The 26,222-nt window shown below is 37.0% G+C and overlaps 5 protein-coding genes and 1 long non-coding RNA gene across 8 annotated transcripts in view; 4 read left to right on the plus strand and 2 right to left on the minus strand.

Moving 5' to 3' along the window:
- Positions 1–1,035: 1,035 nt before the first annotated feature.
- On the minus strand, positions 1,036–1,819 carry LOC117575395 (uncharacterized). The gene is made up of 3 exons (XR_007955419.1): positions 1,559–1,819; positions 1,288–1,500; positions 1,036–1,230 (listed from the first exon to the last, which is right to left on the minus strand). It is a non-coding gene; the product is annotated as an uncharacterized LOC117575395 (long non-coding RNA).
- Positions 1,820–3,945: 2,126 nt separating this feature from the next.
- Positions 3,946–6,386, plus strand: LOC117576202 (ras-like protein RAS2). The gene is made up of 3 exons (XM_052006917.1): positions 3,946–4,048; positions 4,335–4,402; positions 6,245–6,386. Exons 1-3 carry the CDS (start codon positions 3,946–3,948, stop codon positions 6,377–6,379), a joined length of 306 nt encoding a protein of 101 aa, XP_051862877.1. The 3' UTR covers positions 6,380–6,386.
- Positions 6,387–11,647: 5,261 nt separating this feature from the next.
- Positions 11,648–12,368, plus strand: LOC127565949 (ras-related protein Rab-7a-like). Its single transcript, XM_052006918.1, has 3 exons — positions 11,648–11,883; positions 11,946–12,161; positions 12,222–12,368. Exons 1-3 carry the CDS (start codon positions 11,722–11,724, stop codon positions 12,366–12,368), a joined length of 525 nt encoding a protein of 174 aa, XP_051862878.1. The 5' UTR covers positions 11,648–11,721.
- A 263-nt stretch (positions 12,369–12,631) lies between these two features.
- LOC117575340 (UPF0692 protein CG33108) lies at positions 12,632–14,391 on the plus strand. The gene is made up of 4 exons (XM_034259498.2): positions 12,632–12,865; positions 12,930–13,165; positions 13,931–14,027; positions 14,082–14,391. Exons 1-4 carry the CDS (start codon positions 12,632–12,634, stop codon positions 14,301–14,303), a joined length of 789 nt encoding a protein of 262 aa, XP_034115389.1. The 3' UTR covers positions 14,304–14,391.
- On the plus strand, positions 13,274–13,827 carry LOC117575343 (U6 snRNA-associated Sm-like protein LSm3). The gene is made up of 2 exons (XM_034259504.2): positions 13,274–13,400; positions 13,465–13,827. Exons 1-2 carry the CDS (start codon positions 13,380–13,382, stop codon positions 13,753–13,755), a joined length of 312 nt encoding a protein of 103 aa, XP_034115395.1. The 5' UTR covers positions 13,274–13,379; the 3' UTR covers positions 13,756–13,827.
- Positions 14,392–15,266: 875 nt separating the features above from the next.
- The window catches only part of LOC117576630 (phosphofurin acidic cluster sorting protein 2), a 45,219-nt gene continuing 34,263 nt past the window's right edge, over positions 15,267–26,222 (minus strand). Inside the window, exons 1-9 of one of the 3 annotated variants that reach the window (XM_034261557.2) lie at positions 25,475–25,773; positions 25,096–25,379; positions 20,122–20,458; positions 19,152–19,277; positions 17,138–17,747; positions 16,588–17,077; positions 15,944–16,529; positions 15,765–15,881; positions 15,267–15,700 (exon numbers count right to left, since the gene is read on the minus strand). In XM_034261557.2, coding sequence (XP_034117448.1) covers positions 15,570–15,700; positions 15,765–15,881; positions 15,944–16,529; positions 16,588–17,077; positions 17,138–17,747; positions 19,152–19,277; positions 20,122–20,458; positions 25,096–25,248 — 2,550 coding nt within the window. In that variant the 5' untranslated portion in view covers positions 25,249–25,379; positions 25,475–25,773 and the 3' untranslated portion in view covers positions 15,267–15,569. Of the gene's footprint in view, positions 15,701–15,764; positions 15,882–15,943; positions 16,530–16,587; positions 17,078–17,137; positions 17,748–19,151; positions 19,278–20,121; positions 20,459–25,095; positions 25,380–25,474; positions 25,774–26,222 lie in introns of those variants that run through there. The other 2 variants (XM_034261555.2, XM_034261556.2) reach the window with 2 other exon arrangements.

Here is a 26,222-nt window from a genome sequence, read left to right on the forward strand (position 1 = left end):
ATTCTCAAAATATACCAAATATACTGCAAAATACTAAAAATATACCAAATGGTATACATGGTATATCGATATAGTACCGCATACCATAGACGGCCCAATATACCAGATTGTCAGTCAAAGCGACTAAGACCCCCAGTAAGTAGGCGTTTTTGCCCATAGAAAAGTATTTCTTTAATAACTTCCACAATTTTTATCTGATCGCAACCAAATTTTCAGGAATCATAACTACCATAGTAGTTATTGTATATACCAAAATTCGTAACTTTAGCTTTAAAATTACGCTTGTTATTCGATGTTTTTGATTTGCAGGGGCGGAAGGGGGCGTGGCAAAAATTTGAAACAAACTTGATCTTGCCGAGTGTGGAGCAGTGTGCTCATGCAATCGCCAGTGAAAGCATCGAAACGCGCTTCGCGATAATGAACGAACAGATTTCGGCAGAATAGAATCCGAAAAATATTACACTTTAATTTTTAAATTGCAATATTAAATTGTTCTCATATGATTAATCCATCCGGAAATTAAATGCTTATATTATTATTGTAAATTAATGGTATTTAATTAATGAATAATACATATTTCTCACCTTTTATGAATGTTTTAATAAAATTTCAATTGAAGACCGAACGCCTTATTGGATTTCAAATGTTGAACTGACTACTTCCTTAACATTTCTTCTACTTTTTATAGGGATAAGCTGCTGCTGACACAAATAACTCTTTATATAACACATAGTTGATTTGCCGTTTACTAATATTACCATTATTATTCATTCGGTTACGAAAATTCCAAATCCTCATTATTCATTTCTAAGAATAAATAAAGTTGGATATATAAAACTCCAAGGTTGGTCGGTCATAGCTTGCTCTTGAGGTTAATAATAATAATATAAAGAAATTTAAAGAACATATTTACAATCCAGTACCGCGGTTGGTTTTCTGTATAATTTTATTCATTGATATAAAGATAAAAAAATAAATCCATATTATTATTTATTATTAATTTATGTAAAATTATTTGATAAATGATCATGAAAATGTTCAAATAATTATAACCGAAAAGGAAATGCGAAGGATTTCGGAATACATTTCAAATTATAACTTATAGGTGTCTACAAGTTTGGCTGTCATCGCTTCAAACACCTGTTGCACATTTATGTCATCTTTTGAGGAGCACTCAAAGTAGGGAATTGATAAGGAATTACACCAATCTTGAGCCTCTTGCTTTGACACCTGGATAAAATTGAATTTAAGTTAACGAAAACACAGTAAAATTCGAAGAGCACTTACTTTTCGTTCATTTTCCAAGTCAATTTTGTTACCCACAACACCAACCGGAGTGTTTTTTTTATTTGTCATAAAAAAAAATCCTTGCCACCACGAATTAAGACTTTCGAATGATTTTCGACTAGTAACATCAAAGACAAAAATGCAGCCATGGGCGGCTTCATAGAATGACATGCCCATACATTTAAATTCATCATGTCCCGTTGTGTCCCAAATCTGTATTATTTGTCTTGATTCAGAATTGATTAAAAATATTTTGCATTGTTTCGCTAACCTGCAGGGAAACCAAAGTGTCATCAAGAATGAATTCCTTTGTAAAAAGATCCGCTCCAAACGTTGTTTGGCATTCACCAGAATATTCTTTGTTGATATGTCGATATACCAGAGAAGTTTTTCCAACGGAATCGTCTCCCAAGATCAAGATATTCAGCTTCGGTTTATTGTCTCCTAAAATGTCTCTTTGTTGGACCTGAATAAAAAGAAATATTACTTAAAATTTATAAATCACTTAATTTCCATTTTTAATATGCTTTAAGGTCGAAAAATCAAATGAAACGTCAAATTTAAATTTCAGAACGTGTCAACAGGGCGTTATGTTTAATTTTACAATTATAAGAATTTAATTTTCAATCTAAAACTTGCGGGATACTAAAATAATCAGTCCTTAGAAAACATAAGGGTGAAAACGCATTAGCAATAATCTATACCACAATATGTGCTTAATCCTTGATAACAATAGTTTTGAGATACATTATTTTATGATACGAAAAAACGAGCTGAGTCTCCAGACTGCAGTTCAATTACAAATGCCGTTCAGTCTAGATTGTTTTTGTAAGTTGTCGTGTTTGCTTTTTCTAAGCCTTTTAAGCTATAGCCTTATGTCGATAATTCATTCAATTTTGGTACTGTCCAGTCTTACAATAATTGATTAACAAAGCGCAGAAATTACTTTACACATTGTATATTAAATACTATTATATCCTGTCCACTTGTTGGGTCTCTCAATTCACTTTTGATTCAATGTTAATTTGCAACTTAACAATCAGCAAAAAAAACCTCCGCTTTATATTGATTTTTCCTTTATCTGAAATCGCAAACAAATGATTAATAAATTTATTTATTTTATTTTCACGTACTTATTAGTAAGAAATTACGGTTGGATTTCTGTATAATTTTATTCATTGAATTGCATGAAATCAAATCAACTAAGAAATGCATAATTTTATTTATTATTACAAAAATCTGATGTATAATTTATTATTTTGAGATGAATCCGATTAAGATTCTTTGTATTTGCCATTACAATAAAATCTACCCCACCAAAGACAAAAATGGAGCCATGGGCTGCTCTATATAATGCCATGCCCATATATTTAAATCCATCATCTATGTGTCCCAAATCTGTAATATTTGTATTGATTCAGAGTCGAATAAAAAATTTGTATTAATAAATAATTTCATGCAATTCGAAAATAAAATTATACAGAAAAGCAACCGCGGAACTGGATTGTAAATATGTTCTTTAAATTTCTTTATATTATTATTATTAACCTCAAGAGCAAGCTATGATCGACCACTCTTGGAGATTTATATATACAACTTCATTTATTCTTAGGAAAGAATGATTAAGAATGGGAATTTTCGTAACCTAATGAATAATAATAGTAATATTAGTAAACCACAAATCTACTATGTGCTATATAAAGTTATTTGTGTCAGCAGCAGCTTATCCCTATAAAAAGTAGAAGAAATGTTAAGGAAGTAGTCAGTTCAACATTTGAAATCCAATAAGGCGTTCGGTCTTCAATTGAAATTTTATTAAAACATTCATAAAAGGTGAGAAATATGTATTATTCATTAATTAAATACCATTAATTTACAATAATAATATAAGCATTTAATTTCCGGATGGATTAATCATATGAGAACAATTTAATATTGCAATTTAAAAATTAAAAGGTAATATTTTTCGGATTCTGTTCTGCCGAAATCTGTTCGTTCATTATCGCGAAGCGCGTTTCGATGCTTTCACTGGGGATTGCATGAGCACACTGCTCCACACTCGGCAGATCAAGTTTGTTTCAAATTTTTGCCACGCCCCCTTCCGCCCCTGCAAATCAAAAACATCGAATAACAAGCGTAATTTTAAAGCTAAAGTTACGAATTTTGGTATATACAATAACTACTATGGTAGTTATGATTCCTGAAAATTTGGTTGCGATCAGATAAAAATTGTGGAAGTTATTAAAGAAATACTTTTCTATGGGCAAAAACGCCTACTTACTGGGGGTCTTAGTCGCTTTGACTGACAATCTGGTATATTGGGCCGTCTATGGTATGCGGTACTATATCGATATACCATGTATACCATTTGGTATATTTTTAGTATTTTGCAGTATATTTGGTATATTTTGAGAATAATACCGCAACATATATTGCTTTTATTTAAAATGGGTAGCGGGTATCTCATAGTCGAGTACACTAGACTGTAGCTTTCTTACTTGTAAAAATATGATTTTTTACCTCTGACTCTGTTAAATCAGTCGTTACATTTTTTTTCGACCTTAATGCATATTTAAAATGTTTCAAAATAGAAAATTATTGATTTATAAATTTTAAGTAACATTTATTCTATTTTTAATTAAGGACCAACTAATAATCATGTCGCAAAACAATAAATCGATGCTGAAAATCTTGCTTTTGGGGGACGAGTTCGTTGGAAAATCTTGTCTGGTACATCGGTATGTGTACGGAGGATATTCTGGTAATTTGAAAAAAACGATTGGAGCGGTTCTATTTATAAAGGAATTGATTCGAAATGACAGTTTGTTTTCAATGCAGGTTAGCGAAACAATGCAATATATTTTTATTCGCTTCTGAATCACTACAGATATTATAGATTTGGGACAGATCTGGGTATGATGGATTTAATAAAATGGGCACGCCATTCTATAGATCAGCCGATTGCTGCATTTTTGTCTTTGATGTTACGTGTCGAAAATCATTCGAACGTCTTAATTTTTGGCGGAATGAATTTTTTCTAAGAACAGAAAAGAACCTTAATGAATTCCCGGTTGCTCTTGTGGGTACTAAAATTGACTTGGAAAATGAAAGAGAAGTAAGTGCTCCTCAAATCTCACTCTGTGTTTTCGTTAATTTCCCATTCAATTTTATCCAGGTGTCAAAGCAAGAGGCTCAAGATTGGTGTAATTCCTTATCAATTCCCTACTTTGAGTGCTCCTCGAAAGATGACATAAATGTGGATCAGGTGTTTGAAACGATGACAACCAAACCTATAGACACCTACACTCCTGCCCAAAATTATAGGACACCTGTTCATTTATTTTTTCGGCGCTTGTGGAAGAATGGGAAAACGAAAAAGATCAAAATAAAGAATGAGGAATGATAGCACAAAGAGTAATGCATAAAATGCGATATTTTTGACTCTGTTTGGATATTCCGTTTTCAAATAACGGTAAATAAAGCACGCGCGCTTCAATTTTAGCTAGACTGCACGAGTATCAAAACTATACGACACATTCAAATATTTTTGTGTACAGTCAATATTTTATTCATTTTTTGATTAATTATTAAAGATTATTAGTTAATAACAGCGTTCGCCAGGCTTAGATACTCCATATGTTTTCTATTGGGTTAATGTCAGGAAAGCAATCTGGCCAAAACAAAACCTTTTCGTAATGTTTGCATTCCTTTTTAGGATATAATTATTTGAACATTCTCATGATCATCCCATGATTTTCATAAATTACATAATTATATAATATTATATAATTTACTCATCAGAAATATACAATAATAAATAATAATATGGATTTCTTCATTTATTTGGTGTTTCATGCAATTCGAACTTGTCCTTTACTTAGTATCAATGAATAAAATTATATAGAAAACCAACTGCGGTACTGGATCGCAAATGTGTTTCTCAAATTTCTTCATATTATTATTATTATTATTATTAACCTCAAGAGCAAGCTATGACCGACTACAATTGCAGATTTATATATCCAACTTCATTTATTCTTAGAAATGAATGGCGAAGAATTAGAATTTTCGTAACCGAATGAATAATAATGGTTTTATAATATTAGTAAACCACAAAATCTCCTATTTGGTAAATAAAGTTCTTTGTGTTGGCAGCAGCTAATCCCTATAAAAAGTAGAAAAAATGTTAAGCAAGTAGTTAGTTCAACATTTGAAATCCAAAAAGACGTTTCGTCGTCAATTGAAATTTTATTTAAACATTCATAAAAGGTGAGAAATATGTATTATTAATTAATTAAATTACATTAATTTATATAAGCATTTAATTCAACATTGAGTTATGAATTCTACTCACAAATTCCGGATGGAATAATCGTAGAAATATGAGAACAATTTTAATAACGCAATTTAAAAATGAAAAGGTAATACTCGTATTTCTACCTTTTTTAGGATCAACAAAGAAGCATGTCCCAAGAAATTAGAAGGGATGTATTAATTGTGATGGAAGGGAATCCATTGGTTGGAAAGCATTCTCTAAGACATCGATTTTTAATGCAAGGATGAAAGTTCGATTATATTTACCGTTAAAAAAACGTTTCGCTATTTAAAAGCTACTAGACTTGAGTTATCGGTGAGAAAGATATACTATAACTTACATTCCATATCTAAATCGGTTCTAAAAATATATAGATTTGGGCGACGGCTGGTAAGAAAGATATGTGTGGATGTAGCCATTGCTGTTTTCTCGTGTTTGATGTTTCCAATCGAGAATCATTTGAGGCTCTTGATTCGTGGCTAAAATCGTGCATTGAAAAAATTTTACCGGAAGGGAAATCATCTCCTATCGCTGTGATAGGCAATAAAATTGACAAGAGAACTCGCACAGTAAGTTCACTTGTAATTACAATTATTCATTACTGCATCTCAACTCAACTCTACTGAACTCAATTTAATCCAGGTGTCAACGCAAGAAGCCCAGAAGTGGTGCGATGATCTCCTCATTCCCTACTTTGAGTGCTCGGCACAAGATGGAACCAACGTGAAAGCGGCATTTCATGCATTGCTGTTAAGAGTCATGAACTCGCGAACATAGCATTGTTAACCTTTTCCCAATGAATATTGAAATTGATCTTTCAATTAAAATAAATGTTGCCTAATAATCATTTGTGTTCATTTGAAAACAATTGGCAAAAATTAAAATCACCATGTTTAAATGATAATTTAAAATGAAATTTGTTGGGTAAAATTCAAATTTAACGATCGCTTATGCAACTGATAGAAAGCTCAGTGCTATAACACTCAAGCTTGGTGATTTAAATGAGGCGCCAAAGTAAGCGGTTGATAAAGCACATGCAAGAAAGCTCAGAGCTATAACACTCAAAGTCGAGAAATTAAATTAGCTTTTCGCTTTCTATTAATTTCTGTTTGCCTGGTATTTCGGTGGCATTTTAGTAACATTTTAAATTTCAACGAGTCTCACACACGTTTGTCAAAGCTGTTGCTGTAGTCGCTGTTACTTTATTGATCGTTAACTTTAAAAATAGAACTTTAAATTAAACATCCAAAACCAAAGTAGCTTTACAAATTCAAATGCAACGTCCGCTTAAACTGAAACTCAGCAAGATTTGCAGCTAGCTATCAATTTCTGTTTACCTGGTACTTTAGCTGTTATTTGGATTGATTTTAGCAACTGAGGTTTGCAACAACAACTATTTCAACAATTACAACAACAATAATTGTGGCTACAACAACAACAACTACAACAAATATGTGCGTCAGTCATGTATGTGGTAGTGTGAGACTCGCTGAAGTCCAAAATACTGGAAGAATACCAGCTGAACTACCAGGCAAACAGAAATCAGCAGCAAGCGAAAACCTAACTTTGGCGCTTCTTTTAAATTAATATGTTGAGAGCACTAGAACTTGAGTGCTTGCTTCTGCGTGAGCGCTTTGTGAGTGAGCGAAAAGCAAATAATTGATTTTCGATCGGCGGAGTGGAGAGTGAGCCACTCACCTACAATGCGCTCGCTTCAACAGTTCTTAAACGGAAGCTCAGAAAATTTGCAGCTTACTGCCAATTTCTGTTTGCCTGGTACTTCAGCTGTTATTTGGATTGATTTTAGCAACTGAGGTTTGCAACAACAACTACTTCTACAATTACAACAACAATAATTGTGGCTACAACAACAACAACAACTACAACAAATATGTGTGTCAGTCATGCGGGTGTGTGTGTTAGTGTGAGACTCGCTGAAGTGCAAAATACATGGAAGATACCATGTGAAATACCAGGCAAACAGAAATCAGCAGCAAGTGAAAACTTAACTTTGGCGCTCAATTTAAATTCCTACAAGTTGAGTGCTATAGCAGTCAGCTTTCTTGTAACTACTTCAGAGGCCGTTAAATTTGCATTTTCGCACCCAAACGAAATTTTAATAATTTAATTAAAATTGTTATGTAATTTATACATTTAAATCTTTTTAATAACATTAATGTATATTTAAAATGAAATCAATATAGTTTTAGTTGCAGTATCACTTCTTTCGGCGTTTTTTTCTGTGTTGCATCCACTATTACAAAGGACTCTGAAAAGTAATTGACAGGTTCGACCCACTTTTCGTCCTGGATGGCCACGGCTTTCTCAGCCAACGATTCAAACGCCAGCTGCAAGTCGCTGCCATCTTTCGGCGAGCACTCCACTTATGGTATAGTGTTGTTTTTTGTTTAGTTCCAGCTGATGTGTGAACACTGTTGGTGAGTAGTATTGGTGGGGGAGGCGGCGGCGTAATAAATATGCCTTGAGACATTTGTAATTGATGAATAACGTGAAAAGTTAGAAAAAAATAAAAATAAACAGCTGATCTTCTTTCAAAGAAAAAACATCTTTCTTGGAGTGTGACCGCGAGATTCATTAATATACTAAAGCTGTGATAAATAAAATCTGGATACACTTAATATGGTATGTTGGTACATCGCCAAAAGATGTGTGAAGCGCGAAATTTTGAGCTAGTACTTGGCTATTTTTATACCCGCTACCCATAGGGTAGAAGGGTATTATAACTTTGTGTCGACAGGAAATGTATGTAACAGGTAGAAGGAGGCATCTCCGACCCTATAAAGTATATATATTCTTGATCAGCGTCAATAGCCGAGACGATCTAGCCATGTCCGTCTGTCCGTATGAACACCTAGATCTCAGAGACTGTAAGAGATAGAGCTATAATTTTTTTTCGACAGCATTTGTTATGTTTGCACGCAGATCAGGTTCGTTTCAAATTTTTGCCACGCCTACTTCCTCCGCCGACAAATATTACCTTATAATTTTTAAATTACGTTATTATGATTATTCCATCCGAAATTTACGAGTAGAATTCATAAATTAATGTTTATATATATTAATGTTATTTAATTAATAAATAATACATAATTCTCACCTTTTATGAATGTTTAAATAAAATTTTAATTGAAAACCAAACGTCTTTTTGGATTTAAAATGTTGAACTAACTACTTTCTTAACATTTTTTCTACTTTTTATAGGGATAAGCTGTTGCTGACACAAAGAACTTCTTATAGCATATAAAAGTTTTGAGGTTTAGTAATATTATAAAACCATTATTATTACTATTATTATTATTATTCACTCCGTTAAAATTCCAATTCTTCATGATTCATGGTCGGTCATAGCTTGCCCTTGAGGTTAATAATAATAATAATAAGAAGAAATTCGAAGAACACATTTGCAATCCAGTACCGCGGTTGGTTTTCTGTATAATTTTATTCATTGATACTAAGTAAAATCAGATAAATAAAGAAATCCATATTATTATTTCAAATTATAACTTATGGATGTCTACAAGTTTGGCTGTCATCGCTTTAAACATCTGTTGCACATTTATGTCATCCTTCGAGGAGCACTCAAAGTAGGGAATTGATAACGATTTACACCAATCTTGAGCCTCTTGCTTTGACACCTGGATAAAATTGAATTGGAAATTAACGAAATAACAGAGTGAGATTTGAGGAGCACTTACTTTTCTTTCATTTTCCAAGTCAATTTTATTACCCACAACAGCAACCGGGAATTCGTTAGGTTTCTCTTTATTTGCTAACATAAAAAATTCAATTCTCCGAGTCTTAAGACTTTCAAATGAATCTCGACACGTAACATCAAAGACAAAAATGCAGCAATCGGCTGATCTATACAAGTTTATAGACGGCGTTACTGCCGTGCTCTTAGGATCATGTAGTACAAGCCCAGTTGTGTCCAAAGTCTATAATATCTGTAGTGATTCAGAATCGAATAAAAATTGAATGATTGTTTCGCTAACCTGCAGGGAAACCAAAGTGCCATTTGGAGTCAATGTCTTTGTAAATTGATCCCCTCCAACCGTTGTTTTGGAATCACAAATATATTTTCCATTGATATATCGATATGTCAGAGAAGTTTTTCCAACCAACTTCTCCCCCAAGAGCAAGATTTTCAGCATCGATTTATTGTTTTTCGACATGTCTATTAGTTGATCCTGAATTTAAAAAATTAAAAAAAAAATAAATAAATAAATGTTTATTTGATTTAAAAAAAATATCTCTAGGATAATTAGGTTCTGTGCGGGTGATTTTGTGTTGCTTAAAAACAGCGAGAGACAGCAATCGAAGGTTCAAAGGACCTTTTTTGGGTGTCGAGGTATTGGATGAAGACAGATACGTTTTAAAGTCAACACACAGAAAAATAGACGTAACAAGTATCCACAGGAAAGTTTGTGAAAGTTATAGGATGTGTATAAAGAACAAATTCGGTTGAAAGTCATGTGATTGGCTTGCTTGCTTGATGAATTCGTGAGGCCAAGAGTTGGGCGATGGACAAACAAAGAACTTAATAAAATGAGTGAAGTCAATGTTTTTGGCGATGGACAATTTAATTTGTTTGAAGATGTGTTTGGCATTCCATTAAAATGTTGGCTTATAAAAGTTTAGTTATGAATTGATGATTTGAACTGACCGTTGAATGAAATGGTCTATAAGAGAATATAACCTGAGATATTAAAAAAAAAACCTACGACATGTTAAAAATAGAAGTAAAGTTATGTTATGAAAGATTATATGAATTTGAAATTATTTGGCTAAGTTTTTCTGAAGTATTAAACAAAAATGGAAAGTCATTATAGACACGAAGCCGTGTCGGAGAGGGAGTAATGCAGCCATCTCGTATCGGCATATTGACACTGCGTAGTTGCAAGTGCGTATCGACAACTATGAATGAACGAACAGATTTCGTCTGAACAAAATCCGATAAATATTATCTTTCAATTGCGTTATTAAAATTGTTCTCATATTTCTATGATTATTCCATCCGGAATTTGGGAGTAGAATTCATAAATAAATGTTAAATTAAATGCTTATATAAATTAATGTTATTTAATTAATAAATAATACATATTTCTCACCTTTTATAAATGTTTAAATAAAATTTCAATTGAAGACCAAACGCCTTATTGGATTTTAAATGTTGAACTGAATATTTCTTCAAATTTGTTCTGCTTTTTATAGGGATTAGCTGCTGCTAACACAAAGAACTTCATATAGCATATAGATTTGTGGTTTCTAATATTATAAAAACCATTATTATTCATTCGGTTACGAAAATTCCAATTATTCATCATTCATTTCTAAAAATAAATGAAGTTGGATACATAAATCTCCAAGGAATCAGCTTCGGTTTATTGTTTGGTGACACGTCTCTTTGAAACGTCAAATTTAACAAAGTCAGAGCTAAAAGGCGTTTGTTTAATCTTATAATCTCATAATTGTATGTATACTAAACAATTTTTGAAAACAATGTATTGAAATCAAAACGTGTCAACAGAGCGCTTTGTTTAATTTTACAATCGTAGGAATTAAATTTTCAATCCAAAACCTGCGGGATACCAACATAATCAGTTCTTAGAAAACATAAGGGTAAACACACAGTATCGATAATCCTAACAATGTAACAATAGTTTGAGATATATCATTATGTCAAGAAACTACGAACTGAGTCTCTAGGTTTCAGTTTAATATCAAATTTCGTTCAGTGAAGATCATTTTTGTAAGTCGCCGTCAATTTTGTTACAGTCCTGCGTAATTGATTGAACGATAAATAATATTATATATTGTCAATTTAGTTAACTTTTTGTGTTTCACAACCCACCTTTTATTCCATTTTTAATTGCAACTTAACAATAAGCAAAAAATCCTTCGCTTTATGTGGATGCAAAAGTTCTTTGTACACTCGTAATCAAATGATAAACAAAGGTTTAATAAATTTATTTATTTTATTTTCGCGTACTGATTAGTAAGAAATCTAGTATATGTATATATGCCTTTATGGAAGTAATGCCATTTTTAAGTATATTCAAAAATGATCTTTTATATTTATTCAGCAACAACAAAGAAACATGTCTGACCGCTCTAAACGTGCTATGAAAATCGTACTAACGGGAAACAATTTCATTGAAAAAAGTTCTCTAGTGCGTCGATATGTAGATAACGATAACGAAAGATGGTGCAACTATAATAAAAAGGAGTTGGTGTTAAAAGGTTGCAAAGTGGCATTGGAGGTGAGTCAGGCATGGAATCGTCATCATCATTTCAATTTCTAAATCGCCCTTTTTATCTATAGCTTTGGGCCACATTTGGTGCAAGGGAATTCCGAACTGAGGAACAATATAGAGGTGCAGATGGCTGCATTATCGTCTTTTCAGTAACGAATCGAAAATCATTCGAGGATCTTAATTTGTGGCGAAATGAGTTATTTTCTCTGGGAAAACCACAAAATCCTGAACAATTTCCGTTTGTCGTTGTAGGCACTAAAATTGAAGTGGAAGCTGATCGAACGGTAAGTCTATATTAAATATCAAATTAGTAGTTTTCACAAATTAAATTCCATTTAATCCAGGTGACAAAGGAAGAGGCTCAGCAGTGGTGTGATTCGTTCTCCATTCCTTACTTTGAATGCTCGTCGAAAGCTGGGACCAACGTGAAAGAGGCATTTGAGACAATCATAGCAAAAGTCTTCGACTCACAGAAACGTCCCAACTTGTAAATAAAATCATTTAAATACAATAATTTCAAGAAAACTAAGGTTTTTCATTTGGTATTGAATAGCCAAGTAGCTCAAAATGTCGCGCTTCACATATGCTTTGGCGATGTACCAACATACCATATTAAGTGTAACCAGATTGTATTTATCACAGCTTTAGTATATTAATAAATCTCGCGGTCACACTCCAAGAAAGATGTTTTTTCTTTGAAAGATCAGCTGTTTTTTATTTATTTCTAACGTTTCGTGTCGTTCATCAACTACAAATGTCTCAAGGCATATCTATTACGCCGCCGCCTCCCCCACCAATACCAACCACCAACAGAGTTCCCACATCGGCTGGAACTAATGCCAGTGTCGTTAAATTGCAATTGGCAAACAATGAATGCAGTTGGGCATTGGATCATCCAGAGGTGCAGAAGGGATGCTTTCTAAGTCGAGTGTGTCAGCATGCTCCGCCCAAGGAGTGTCAATATTATAACATTGCTAGCATACTGCAAGTAATTCGATTTTTTTTTTTGAGCACTTGTTAAGTTTTGGAATTAAATTATGGAAACTGTTTAGAATGGTCCCACCTGTGGCTTAACAGCGCTCAGTATGCTGCTAAATGGACAACCAACTGCAATGGAATTGCTCACTGAGGCTATAAAACAACACTATACCATAAATGGAGAAATGTTCAGTGCGCACTATTTATATGAATTGTCACAAAAGTACTTAGCTTGTGAACTCTACGATGACACTCTAAATTGTGCAAGCATCAAGGATCGTTTATGTGCTGGATGCTGTTTATTAGTCCCGTATCCTTTTCATTAAACACAAATTTAATATAATTTTCATCTCTGCGTACTGTAGTGTGTGTGACACTTTCCAACACTGTCGCCGCGTGTAGTGCCGCCTTACTGTGGTATTTTTTAGTGCAAAAAATAAGCAAGCAAAACAAGACAACTTACGTTTGCCGCAGTTTTGTTATTATTATCGTGAACGTAAAAGTGATTTGAGTGTGGTTATAAAATGGCAACTGAAGAGGAACAGGTAAGCATTATAAATATACATATAAATAAAATATAAATATTTCGCTATCTCACGTACTTTGCAGCTTAGCCAGGTCATATTGCCGGTCAAAGAGCCGCTGGATCTGATCCGTCTCAGCTTAGACGAGAAGGTCTATGTAAAGATGCGAAATGAGCGGGAACTGCGGGGCAGATTACACGCATTCGATCAGCACTTGAACATGGTGCTGGGCGATGCAGAGGAAACAGTGACCACCGTGGAAATCGACGAGGAAACGTACGAAGAAGTCTACAAGACCACAAAGCGCACAATTCCCATGCTCTTTGTGAGAGGAGACGGTGTCATCCTCGTGTCGCCGCCCATGAGAGTGGGCTAGAGTTAAATTATATTGCGCATTTCTACATATTTGTATTAAGGTTGAATTGTAATAAACTGCTAATGAAATTGATGAGCATTTTGGGTTGTAACTTTTGCTATTAAGGTTTGTGTCTTAGCTTAACTTGACGAAGCTATGCCGCCAGTAGATTGTGCTCCTTAACTCCCTTAATTAGCTATGATGCAGATGTCAATCATGCGCCTTGCCAGAAGTCCGGACATCGAGCTCACTGGGCGCTGATTGTGGGCTACCTGATTGATGACCAGGATGAGGTGAGTTGTGAATCATTTAACGAATTAGTACTGACAACTTTATCCACTTTTTAGTTCCATGTGCTGGCTCGTCATGGTAAGACACGCAATCTGGCTGTGTGGTCGCTGTCAGCGCTCAGTGAGAGCAATGCCAATCTCGTTGAGTTTGCCCAGCCCAAGGGATATCCTGACTGCACCTTCCTGCTGCCACCTGGGGGAATAAATGGACCACTTGGACTCAACGAACGTGCCATTCTAGTGAATGGATTGTCCCAGAAAATTGTTAAAGTTGTTTGACCACATGACAAATAAAAGCCATTTATAGTTTTGTCTTTAAATGTATGTATATATATATTTAATAATACAATTATAAATTACACACCTTACAATACGTTTTTTGCATTTTCATTTCGTTACATTTCTTTTTCATTTTCATTTCGTTTAAATTTCACTTTTGACTTTCGGCTCAAATGATTTTCAACACTCGTATAACTCTTTTTTTTTAGGGAGGCTTTGCATATTGCTTGAAACTTGATGAATACCCTGCACTCAATATTGATGGGGTAACATCGACTCATACATTCCCGTTCGCATTGCCAGCTCACATACTATGAATTTTCAAAAATCACAACAATTAGAGTAGTATATATATATATATATATGTGTATGTATATGTAGATATATGCATATTGGATAGATATAGCCGAGTGCGCATACCTATCTAATATCTACACATATATGTACGCTTGTATATTGTATATGTTTATGTTTATTTATTTTTAGTTACACATCCAGATAATATGTCACTGCTTGTAGGTAGTATATAGACGACGGGTTTGGTTAAATATGCAATTCGCAATCGCAGTTGCTAAATAGTTGTAGTTATAGATTACATACATATAGAGATACGTTTAGATTTAGTTAATATCGAGCCAGCCCGCTTCAAAGTGTTGAGATCATCTTGCAGGGCGGGCCTGAGCTTCTCTTCCTTTTGTTTTCTTTTGTTTTGGATACAAATGAGAAACGGAAAGACGGCTAACAACTTGGCCAACAGTCTGGGGTCAAGTGACACAACAACAAACTGCGCCAACTGGCGAAAAAGTCAAGTGTGTGTGTGTGTAAACTGCAACTACATTGAAAGTTTTGAAAGGATTAATTGCTAACAAGTGTTAGAACATTTCGCATTCTATTAATTTCAATATGCATACATATACATATATAAGTATATTAACTAGATTATTAATTAATTACTTGCTGTATGTGTGTGTGTGTGTGATGCAATCGTTTGATAAATTCACAATTCTTAAAATGAAAATTAATTACAAGCTAAACGCGTATTATTTATTAACTAAAAATTTACAAATATAATAATTATAAAATAAATTATCATTCTTCTTAGTTAAACATATTTATTGCCGTGCATGTTGTGTTTGTTGTCTGGCTCCCTTGCTAAATCTCCGTCCGTCCGTCCGTCTGTCTGTCCGTCTGTCTTATCTGTTCGTGTGTGTGTGTGTGTCTCTAAGTCTCCCTCGGGGGGAGTTTGGAGGATATGGGGTATGATGACTAGGTTAATTCAGCACAGGACATGGGCGTGCAGCCGATGAGCGCAATGGGGAAATTCTTGACGTGCGTTTGCCATTGCGATGACAGCTGGAAGAACTTGACGCCAGTCCACTCAGTACCATCGATATACACTGCACGAAAAGAGGGATAGAAACGATTAAAAGAGGATACTTTAGCAATTGTATTTCAGCTTACCTCGCAGCGGAACTGGATGCGATTGCTTGGGCGAGCAAATGAGTCGTGCCACGCCCTCCACGCACTGCTCCTTCTCGAGATCACGCTCCTTATCCTTCTTCTTGCCCAAGCGCATAACTGGAAAACAAGTTCTTAAATAACAGATTTTACGATTCTAGTTAATACTAAACTAAACTTACTCTGCTTCTGTTTCTTCTCCCTGGTGGCGAAACTAACAGTCAGTCCATTGGACATATCACCCAGTTGCTGTGCATGCTGCGGCAGACGCCACACCTGCAGATTCCTAAACGTACTCTTAATGCTATTCTTGCCTCCCCCCGAGTCGCCGCCACGCGACATTCCCCCCTTCGACTCCTTGACATGCTGATCGCCCGGCCGCACCAGTGGCCAATAATCCACCTGCAGCTCCACAGCTTCGGCGGCAGCCAAGGCGCCGCTAAACGTCTGCGATGACAGCGACGAGGGCGTATTCTGTGCATCACTCGAGCCACGATCCCGATGTGAGTTGCCCGACGACGGTGGTGTCTGTAGCGGTGGTGATATGCGTCCCATATTCTGGCCCTGACTCTGGCCACCTTGCTGCTGCAGCAGCAACTGCTGTGGCGGTGATCCGGAGACGCCGGGCGTGCTCTGGCCGCCAATGGGTATGGGCAAGCTGGAAGCGTTTCCAGAGCCTCCGCTGCTCGCCGTGCCAGCCGCATTGGAGCCGGCGTTCTCTTCGAGATCCAGCGAGGCTTGCGCATCCAAATAACCAATGCGCACATCCTGCAAAAGCAAATTTGTTAGCTCACAGACTTGTTTTGTATACCTTGCGGTGACTTACGCTGACGAAGGGCACAAAGATCTGGCACGAATCCTCGTCCTTGTAGTTGACCATGGCCTCGGCAATGGGAATCTGTGTGCAAGGACCCGCCGCATGCAGATAGCGCTGAATGCGCTGCACCAGCTCCGCAATATCCGACTTGGCCACCGCAGCTGCATCCGCCAGATTCGCAGTCAACGCTGTGGCATTCACCGTGGTCACGGCACTAACAGCCGCAGCTGTGGCTGCGGCTCGTTCGCAGAGCTGTGACCAGTTGTCGGAGCCAAACATGGCGGCATAGGCTTGATCCATTTGGCTAAGATGGCGTGCCACGCTGCCGTTGCTGCTGCCACCGCCAATGGGCACCAGATAGAAGCGCAAGTGATTCAGCCAGTCGGGCGGACGCACGCCGAGCAGCTCCACATAGTGACGCAGTGTGGCGCCCTGCAGCCAATCGCCTCCAATGAGCAGCACCTTTACTGTGTGCGGCGGCTTTGCATTCGAGTTGCAGCTGAAAATATGATAGATGGATTAAATATATATGATCTTAGTTTGTTTTTGATCTACTTACTATTTCTGTATCTTGGCCATGAGCGCCTGGAGCACCGCCTTGACCTCGGCCGTGTTTTGCGGCACAAAGGCTGGCTTAAAGGAGTTGGCAAACAGCGTGACCAGCTTGGCTAGCAGCGTGCTGCCGCCGAGCGCCTCGGGGGGACTGATGATGGTCACCACCTCGGGTATGACGTTGTCATCGCCGGCAAACACACGACTCAGCTGGTCGAGCAGCAGCTTCCTGGGCTCCACATTCGTAGGCGACAAGCAAGTCTCAAGCGCAGAACGCGGCTCAGCGCTCAGGCTAAGCGTATGCTTTCGTTTGCCCACAGCACTGCTGCTATTGCTCACATTGCCAGCACCTGCTCCACTGCCTCCGCCTCCTGCAACAGCGGGCGTATTGCTGGAGGTGCGAAATAGTCGCGATCGCTTCTCGGTTTGTGCGTGCGGCGGTGTAATGCTGCTGCTGCCCATGTTGCCACCCACGGAGCTCACTGGTGTCAGCTGCTGATGATGCTGACGATGCAGATAATCCTTGTCACGCGGCGGACTGTTCTGTGGATCTGAATTTTGGCCATCCGTATAGCCAGCATTGCCCTCATTGCCGGAACTGTCGTTGCCGCCACGATCTGTGAATGGGTTGCGTAAAAGAATTCTTGAGTGAATAAGACACACACAATTGATGCATCCCAATTTAAAAGTAACAATTTAAAACTGACTTTGAGGTGCTGGGGTGACATACGATATTCGATTATTGATAAAAATACATGCAGTTTATCGCCCTGCCTCCACACTCTACACCCAACTATTCCACACTGACCACATTAGGTAGGAAAAAGGGGGAGGGGCTAAGGTGCTTTTGTGCGTAAGTTCTCGATATATTGATAAGCCATGCAGGTTATCGCCCTGTCTCAACGCTTCACTCTTTTCTGATTGTGTGCACTTTAAGAGGGAATGGGAGTGGAGAGGACCAAGGTGCTTTAGTGCGTATGTACATATAAATAATAGATGCGTCGTTCGTAAATATAATTAAAACTTTTTACTACCTGCATACGATATGAACTACGCACAAGCAGCAAGTACACACACACACACCCACATGCATATGTACATACGTATGTATGTATGTGTGTGGGTGCATTGCCGTCAAACACCTTCTTGGGGCTTAAGATTTATTTTTATTTATGTCGCGTGTTCCGCTTGAGTTTTCTTGGCAATGCCACAATTAATCAAATAAAAAAAAAGGGGGACACAACACATGCAAGCCTAAGGAGGTCGCCATGGGGGGTCGGGAGAAATGGACGTTGTGATTAAGGCTAATTTGAAGGGTTCTTTTTGACAAGCAGTCTCCTCTTTAATTGAAACGGAAAAATACCTCGAAATGCGTATTTATGTATGTTTTTACGTCAGGTAGCAAATGGGTGAGGGGCAGGGGAGTGGATGACATGCATAACTTTATTTTTGGTTAACGTATAAATTTATTGTGCTATATTTAGCGGACAACCCAAAAATAAAGTCCAAGAAATGGCCAAGCAAATGAATGATGCATGACGTCACAAAATCAACAGCCCTGCTAACCCGTGCAATTAACGCGAGCAATCGTTGCGCGCACTCGGCCACACTGCCAAACAAAGCGTGTGTGTAACGGCTTATTGTTTTCGTTTCAGATTTCTTTTTTGTGTGTTTGTTTTGCATAAGCTAATGTTGTGTGCGTGAGAGTGAGCGTGTGAATTTGCATGTGTGTGAAGGTGTGTGGAAGCGTGCTAAATGTTGCGGGTGGACAACAAAAAAAGCCAAAATAAATAATCAAATGCGAACAGTGCAAATTCGCTGGTCCATATAGAATTTAGTTGAATTCATGTTTAATTCAAATTGCCAAATTCGAAAATGCACTGTCAGCACTTTGGGGGAATAATAAATATATCAAGGGTTTCTTTTTGGGTTGGTGGTGTACTAATAATTTCAATTTAGTGTAATAGTTTTTTTTTTTTTTTTTTTTTTTTTTTTTTGGTTTTGCTGTAATTTACACAGACCTGGTGTTGTAGCCGAATTGTTATTGTTTGTTAAATGAATGCTTTTTTGGTTTTTGTTATTTTCAATATTGTAAGATGAATTGGTCAATTGGTCGCTCTTATCCGATGATCGGCGCTCAGAGTTTCCTGCAAAAGAAATTTGTTCAAGCCATGCAAAATGTTTGTTTTGTTTGTTTTTCTTTGTAGTGTGTGGTTTTTGTTTTTGTACTTATATCATACATAATATACATACATAATAATTATAAATAAAATATAATTGTAGAAACTAAGAATTTTACTCGTAAGCTTTCCAATTGTTAAAGTGTCGTATTCTGTTTACTTAATTGAAAACAAAACTAATTGTGTCGCCTTCAATCCATGTCCCCTTTCTCCTTCTCTTTCCCTTTCACATTCTACATGTGTTTCGAATTGCGCTGCACACACATACATATTGTATGCATACTCGGGTGCGTACTTGTGTGTGTGTGTCGGTATTTATGTCGCACAAGTGGACAAATTGGTCAGCTGGAATTTACTGCAAGTGCTTGCGCTCTCTTGCTGTCTCGCTCACACAGCCATGAATGTGGCCTTGCGACTAACGTGCGTGTATGTGTGTATGTATGAAGAGAACAGCAACAGCAGCAGCCTTGACCGAAAGCTGCAAAAATAAAACCAGACAGACACGCGGCGGCGTAGGGAGGGAAAGTAGGGGCCAAAAAAGTGTAGCCAGCTTTTTGGCGCAACATCAAACGGAAACGGAGATGGAGACGGAGACGGAAACGAGCGCCATTTTTGCCGGCAGCGTATTTAATATGTTATGCAAGAAGCGAGAACGCAACAGCGAATGCGCCCCATCAATTGATGGCTTATCAAATGCAATGCAATGAAAGTAGTAGAAGAAGACCAACAACTAGAAGTAGTAGTAGTCGAACAACAACAGCAAGAGCAACAACAACAACATATGAATGAATGGGAGCACACGAAAACTCACCTGGGGTGCCGCCAATGCCACCAGAGCTGCCAAGGGCGCCGCCTCCTCCGTTGCCCGTTAGATTATCGTGGAGCATTATTCGCGAGTTGGTAAAAAACGGACGCAGCGATGGCTTCGGCGTCGAACCAATCGATATGCTATCCATGTCCGGCCCGGAATCGTCGCCCTCGCAGCATGACAGCGACTCCAGCTCCTGGAAGAGTGCGTCCAAATCGCGTTCCCCACGCAGCGCCGCCGTTCCACTGTGCGTCTCATCCTCTAGCTCCTCGCTCGCCTTGAACCGTTTCAGTAGCGCGACAATTTTCTGCTTGAAGTTGCGCTGTTGCAGCGAAATTGTCTGTGGAAAGCGAAAGAGTGCAGAATTAATACAGTTTTTTCCAAGTATCATTAAAAGATATCAATGATGAATATAATTAAATCTGATTTTCATCCAAGTGTTTAGCCACCAAATTTAGTGTTGTTTTAATTGAATTATAACCCCAATAATTACACAGAAGTATTTACATTTTATGTTTCCTTTTCAGCAGCACAACTTATCTCAACAATAAAAGGGAAGAGGATCGGTCAATGTGACCAAAGGCTACGTTTTCATTAACGCCTTTAAAAGTATATATACTAGATGGTATTTCTGTATGGGAATAGGGGTATTCCAACATTTAGTAACTCAAAATTTTATAAAATCTGAGTTCTCTGAGAGAGTTTGGCATCCTTTTGCTTAAATCCTCTTTAAAATGTTTCTCCTTCTTCTACTGACTATAAAAACTAAAACCATTTTCATTAAACATTTAACTCTAATCCCAAAGTTTTCAAAGTATTCAAATAATGTTTTTTATTTTGCCCATTTTCATTTAAAGATCGCCAAAGTTATGTTATGTTATACGATAGTTTTATCGAGTTTCGTTTATTGCCATAATTTTATACTAATTTAAAGCTGCTTTTAAGATTCTCATCTATTTTTAAGACTCATTCTCACTACTTTTAACAGTCACAATATATAGCATTAAAAAGCTATAGGTCGTTGGGCAATCTTCAGGAATTCAACTGACAAAATTTATGCATCAGCGATGCTTAAAAACAGAGAAAAATTGTCGGTCCGGCTGTCTGACTGTCGTTCTGTCTGTTGTCATTAAGCGAGTTTTTATCTACGGCAGACATTTAAATGATCCTGGCCATAAAGGCCTGGCAGGCACATTAATAAACAGCAGCAGCTACAGTCCCAACAGCAACAACAACAACAACAACGGCAATCATAATGCTGACAAGCAATGAAAACAAAAGCTTCAGGCTTAAATTACACCTGTGTTCGAAGGGGAGCTGCGTAGATTGTGGATGGGGGAACACATGTGCTCCCCCTTTTGGGTTGGAAATTAGTCGCTTTGGCTTCTAATTGGCCTCGTTCTTAGTTCTTGTTCTTTAAATATTTATAAAAGCGCTTAAGAACTGATTCTCTTTTGTCTGTGTTGTCTTTGACGCATCGAAATATGAAATTGATTTTCTAATTATAAATGAAAAAGGTAAAAAGCCCATAAGTCAGAGCCATACGAGTATGTGCGTCAGTCCTTTTGCTTTGCTCATCTATTGCCACCCCAATTATTCTAATTGGATCTATTATGGAGACGATTTGCGTTAACTTGCCAACGTCCAATGAACTTGATAAGTTAAATAGGTGTAGTTATAGTTGATTTACGATTTTCGCCTTATAAAAATAGGTTTTAATCGAGTGGCTCACTTAAGTCTTGCTTTTTGTTCTTTTTTTGTGTTTACTAAATTTGGTTTGTATGGTTTTTATAGTCTTTGATATATAGTTGTTTAAATAAATGGACAGACAGCAGGATTTGGCTTTAAAGCGACTTTAAGTAATACTGAGTATCGGCTAGTCGCTTGGGTCTTCAGTTGTCCACTCTGAGTTTGCTTTAACTATGTTTGGTTTGTGTGGTATTTATAATATTTGAGATATAGTTGTGTTTATTACAGGACAGACAGACAGCAGGATTTGTCCTTAAGGCGACTTCAAGTAATACTGAGTATCTCCCAGTCGCTTGGGTCTTCAGTTTTCCACTGTTAGTTTGCTTTAACTAAATTTGGGTTGTCTATTTTGTATAGTCTTTAAGATATAGTTGTTCATATTAACGGACAGACAGACAGCAGGATTTGGCTTTAAAGCGACTTCATGTAATACTGAGTATCGGCTTGGGGTCTTCAGTTTTCCACTCTGAGTTTGCTTTTACTATATTTGGTTTGTGTGGTATTTATAATCTTTGAGATATAGTTGTGTATATGAACGGACAGACCGACAGCAGGAATTTTCCAAGGGCGACTTTAAGTAAGATTGAATATCTGGTAGTCGCTTGGGTCTTCAGTTTTCCACTCTGAGTTTGCTTTTACTAAATTTGGTTTGTCTGTTTTTTGTAGTTTTTGAGATGTACATATGTAGTTCTTCATATGGAGGGACAGACAGACAGCAGGATTTGGAAAAGTCGATTTCGAGTAGTACTGAGTATCCCCTAGTCGCTTGGTTCTTCAGTTTTCCAGTCTTAGTTTGCTTTAACTAAATCTGGTTTGTCTATTTTGTATAGTCTTTAAGATACAGTTGTTCATATTAACCGACAGACAGACAGCAGGATTTGACCCTAAGAAGTACTGAGTATCTGGTAGTCTTCTGTGTCTTCAGTTTTCCACTCTTGACATTTTCGCAAATGCAATTTCTATTCAGTCACTCAGAAAGTCAGTCAATCAGTTATTCATTGAGCTGCGAGTGCAAAAAGCATTGCATACATCAAGGCGCTCGCAATTGCAATTCCTATGCGTGGGAGTTGCGTGAGTGTGTGTGTGTGTATGGAGGGAGGTGTGTTCAATGCCTTCTACGATAATAACAGTGCAGTGCAGCATGTTGTGTGTGTGTAGCTTCAAAGGCAAATAGACACATTCAATTTCGTTAGTCCATATCACAGAAGAGGGAACGGAACGAACCTTTTGCTGATGTTATTTCTGTGCCTGGCATTCAAAAACCTTGGCAGCAGCGCCTTTTGCCTTGCGAAGGCCAAACACAAAACAATTGTCAACAAATGCGACAGCACATTCCTATAGCCAAATATCTGGTTATGTATCCACATATGTATATGCTATCGGTTATATTATGCTATTTAAGCTATTTCATGCGATTGTGCAAGTGAATACCCGAAATGTTTCTACTTTTTTTTTTTTTTTTGTCTGCTTTGCTTTGACGAGGAAATAATTGCAGTCGAGTGTCGCTATGTCTCTATTTATTGCGTCACCAACTAAACAATTTTTGAAAACAACAACAGACAACAATAGCCAAAAATATATATAACATTTATAGTATATTGTATGTGGATATCTAGATATATTCATACGCTTGTATATCTAATGTAGAACATTGTCACACGCCAAAGCCTTTGATAATTGCAGTCAGGCGAAATGAGCGATCATAACAACTAGAAAGTCTTTTTCTTTTTTTTTTTTGCATTTGGGTGACACAAAATAACTTGTTGCTAGCTAGACAATGTTTTTATAGAAAACAAACTAATTTAAGACCTGATCAATAAGCAGAAATTGCGAACCTTTTATGTGCATGTTCGCAGATAGGGAAAATCTTTCAAGAAAGAGATTGTAATAAATGGTTGAACTTCCTCATCTTAGTTGTTTGAACTGACAATCTAGTATAATTTGTACTCTGGTATATTTTGAATATAGTACTTTGTCAATATACCAATTAGAGCATTCGGTATATGTTCGCAGATAGGGAAAATCTTTCAAGAAAGAGATTGTAATAAGTGGTTGAACTTTCTCAGATTGATTGACAATCTAGTATAATTTGTACTCTGGTATATTTTTAATATAGTACTTTATCAATATACCAATTAAAGCATTCGGTATATTCGGTATATGTTCGCAGATAGGGAAAATCTTTCAAGAAAGAGATTGTAATAAGCGGTTGAACTTCCTCAGATTGATTTATGGCTCTTAGTTGTTTGGACTGACAATCTAGTATAATTTGTACTCTGGTATATTTTGAATATAGTACTATATCAATATACCAATTAGAGCATTCGGTATATTTTAAGTATTTTTGAGGTATATTAATTTTCGAATCTTAGTTGATGGTTGCTGACAATCTGGTATATTTTGAATGTAGCACCATATCAAAATACCAATTAGTAGTATATTTTAGTATTTTGGTGGTATATTTAGTATAATTTAAGAATAATACTGCAATGTTTAGATTTTATTCAAATTGGGTAACGGGTAACTTACTCTAGTATAATTTGTACTCTGGTATATTTTGAATATAGTAGAATATCAATATACCAATTAATGCATTTGGTATATTTTATGTATTTTTGAGGTATATTAATTTTCGAATCTTAGTGATGGTTGCTGACAATCTGGTATATTTTGAATGTAGCACCATATCAAAATACCAATTACAACATATGGTATATTTAAGTATTTTGGTGGTATATTTAGTATATTTTAAGAATAATACTGCACTGTTTAGCTGTTATTCAAATTGGTACACACTAGGCTGTATTTATATAAAGTTTTCTTCTTTATCGTTCGGGTTTTAAAATACTGTTGAGCAGTGTAATTTATATTTCACTTAATTAAATTGCGGTAAAAAGTAAAGAGACAACCAGGTGTATAATCTACCGATATTTATATACGCATGCATAATTGTATTCGTGTTTAGATAGCTGGCTGGAATATTTGTTCTATAGCTCTCTGCCTAATCAGCCAACTAAAATAAAATAAAAAAAAAGAAAATTGAAACCTTTTTGAACCGCCCTTGACTGTGGCCATGTCAGAAATGACAAACAATTATTTGAAATTAGTAGGCGGTCGAAAAGTGGGGCACACCTGCTGAGACTTACACAACAAACAGATAGAGAGAGAGAGAGTGACTGACGGACTGTTTTGATAATGACTGACTGACTGACGGACTGTCTGACTCACCCGACTGAACTTGGCGCGGGACGAACTCTTGTCTTTCATCTCGAACTCGCTGTCACTGTCGACGACGACGGGATGATGCTGATGCGGATGGTGTCCGACTATTGCGATATCCTCAATGCCCGATCTTTGCAGCTTGTTGCGATACTTGCGCATATCATGCTTGGCCGGGTTGTAATCGCGCTTCTGATCGTAGCCCGTTATGGCCAAATCGTTAGCCTCGTCGTTGAATTCACCCGAACTAAACTCGGCCTCCTCGTCCTCGTCCGAATACTCGGTGATGCGATCTGTGATGCGAGAAGAAGAAAGAGAACAAAAAGCAAACACACACAAATTATCAAAATGTTACACTTTCATTTGGCACGTAGTATTCAAAACATACTGAATGACAAACTGTCTGTCTCGCTGTTTTTTTGGGAGTTGTTAACTGTTTTTGGTTTGGCTTGTTGTGCGACGTGACCGGCAGCTTCTTTTTGCGTTGTTGTTATTAAGTTTTGTTGTGAGACTGCAACTGCGTATTCCCAGTTTAATCACCAAAAAGTATAATAACAAAAATAAAAAAAAAAAACACGCGCGCGCAAGTTGCTCTTTGTTTTCGTTGTTGCCGTTGAATTAATCACAAGATATCAGCCTCGCTCGTTTTGTGAATCGAGGTAGAATTATCGGCTCATCTCTTTCAACCTCTCGCTACGTAGTATTTTGTTTGTGCTCTTCGGCTTTTCTGGTTCGTCGTGCGCTTCGTTGCACGCTCGCGAGTTAAATGAATGCGCTGTGCTGACGCTTCACACGTTTTGTGTTGACTGCGCCCGACAGCCGAGCCGGGCAGCGCAGCGACTGCGACGGCGACGCCAGCTGCGACTGCGACTGCAGCAACTGAGAGCGCCACTTTCTCAGCCGACATTGAGCGATGGTCGGACTAACAAACTAAGCAACGATGAGCTGGCCGCGCACCGGGGAAATTGCTTAAATCATAGCGAGAAATTGTTGAGCATTGCCGGGTAACAACAACGGGGCGAGGGTCATTCAACAAGTGCGCAAACAAGTCTATCGCAATTTTGTGCGCATTGCTTCAAAACAATTCTTATCAGTATTGGCGCTAATTAAATTTATTAACAAAATGAAGAGCTGCG

Source organism: Drosophila albomicans, chromosome 2R, assembly GCF_009650485.2.
Source record: "Drosophila albomicans strain 15112-1751.03 chromosome 2R, ASM965048v2, whole genome shotgun sequence".
NCBI lineage: Eukaryota > Metazoa > Arthropoda > Insecta > Diptera > Drosophilidae > Drosophila > Drosophila albomicans.

Excerpts from the sequence above, each read along its gene's own strand:
- LOC127565949 (XM_052006918.1), top strand. The coding sequence starts at position 11,722 with ATGTCTGACCGCTCTAAACGTGCTATGAAAATCGTACTAACGGGAAAC. Across the intron at positions 11,884-11,945 it reads GTTGCAAAGTGGCATTGGAG|CTTTGGGCCACATTTGGTGC; the intron begins GTGAGTCAGGCA and ends TTTTATCTATAG. Across the intron at positions 12,162-12,221 it reads AAGTGGAAGCTGATCGAACG|GTGACAAAGGAAGAGGCTCA; the intron begins GTAAGTCTATAT and ends CATTTAATCCAG.
- LOC117575340 (XM_034259498.2), top strand. The coding sequence starts at position 12,632 with ATGTCTCAAGGCATATCTATTACGCCGCCGCCTCCCCCACCAATACCA. Across the intron at positions 13,166-13,930 it reads GGATGCTGTTTATTAGTCCC|CTATGATGCAGATGTCAATC; the intron begins GTATCCTTTTCA and ends TCCCTTAATTAG. Across the intron at positions 14,028-14,081 it reads TGATTGATGACCAGGATGAG|TTCCATGTGCTGGCTCGTCA; the intron begins GTGAGTTGTGAA and ends TCCACTTTTTAG.
- LOC117575343 (XM_034259504.2), top strand. The coding sequence starts at position 13,380 with ATGGCAACTGAAGAGGAACAG. Across the intron at positions 13,401-13,464 it reads TGGCAACTGAAGAGGAACAG|CTTAGCCAGGTCATATTGCC; the intron begins GTAAGCATTATA and ends CGTACTTTGCAG.
- LOC117576202 (XM_052006917.1), top strand. The coding sequence starts at position 3,946 with ATGTCGCAAAACAATAAATCGATGCTGAAAATCTTGCTTTTGGGGGAC. Across the intron at positions 4,049-4,334 it reads TGTGTACGGAGGATATTCTG|AAAAGAACCTTAATGAATTC; the intron begins GTAATTTGAAAA and ends TTCTAAGAACAG. Across the intron at positions 4,403-6,244 it reads ACTTGGAAAATGAAAGAGAA|GTGTCAACGCAAGAAGCCCA; the intron begins GTAAGTGCTCCT and ends AATTTAATCCAG.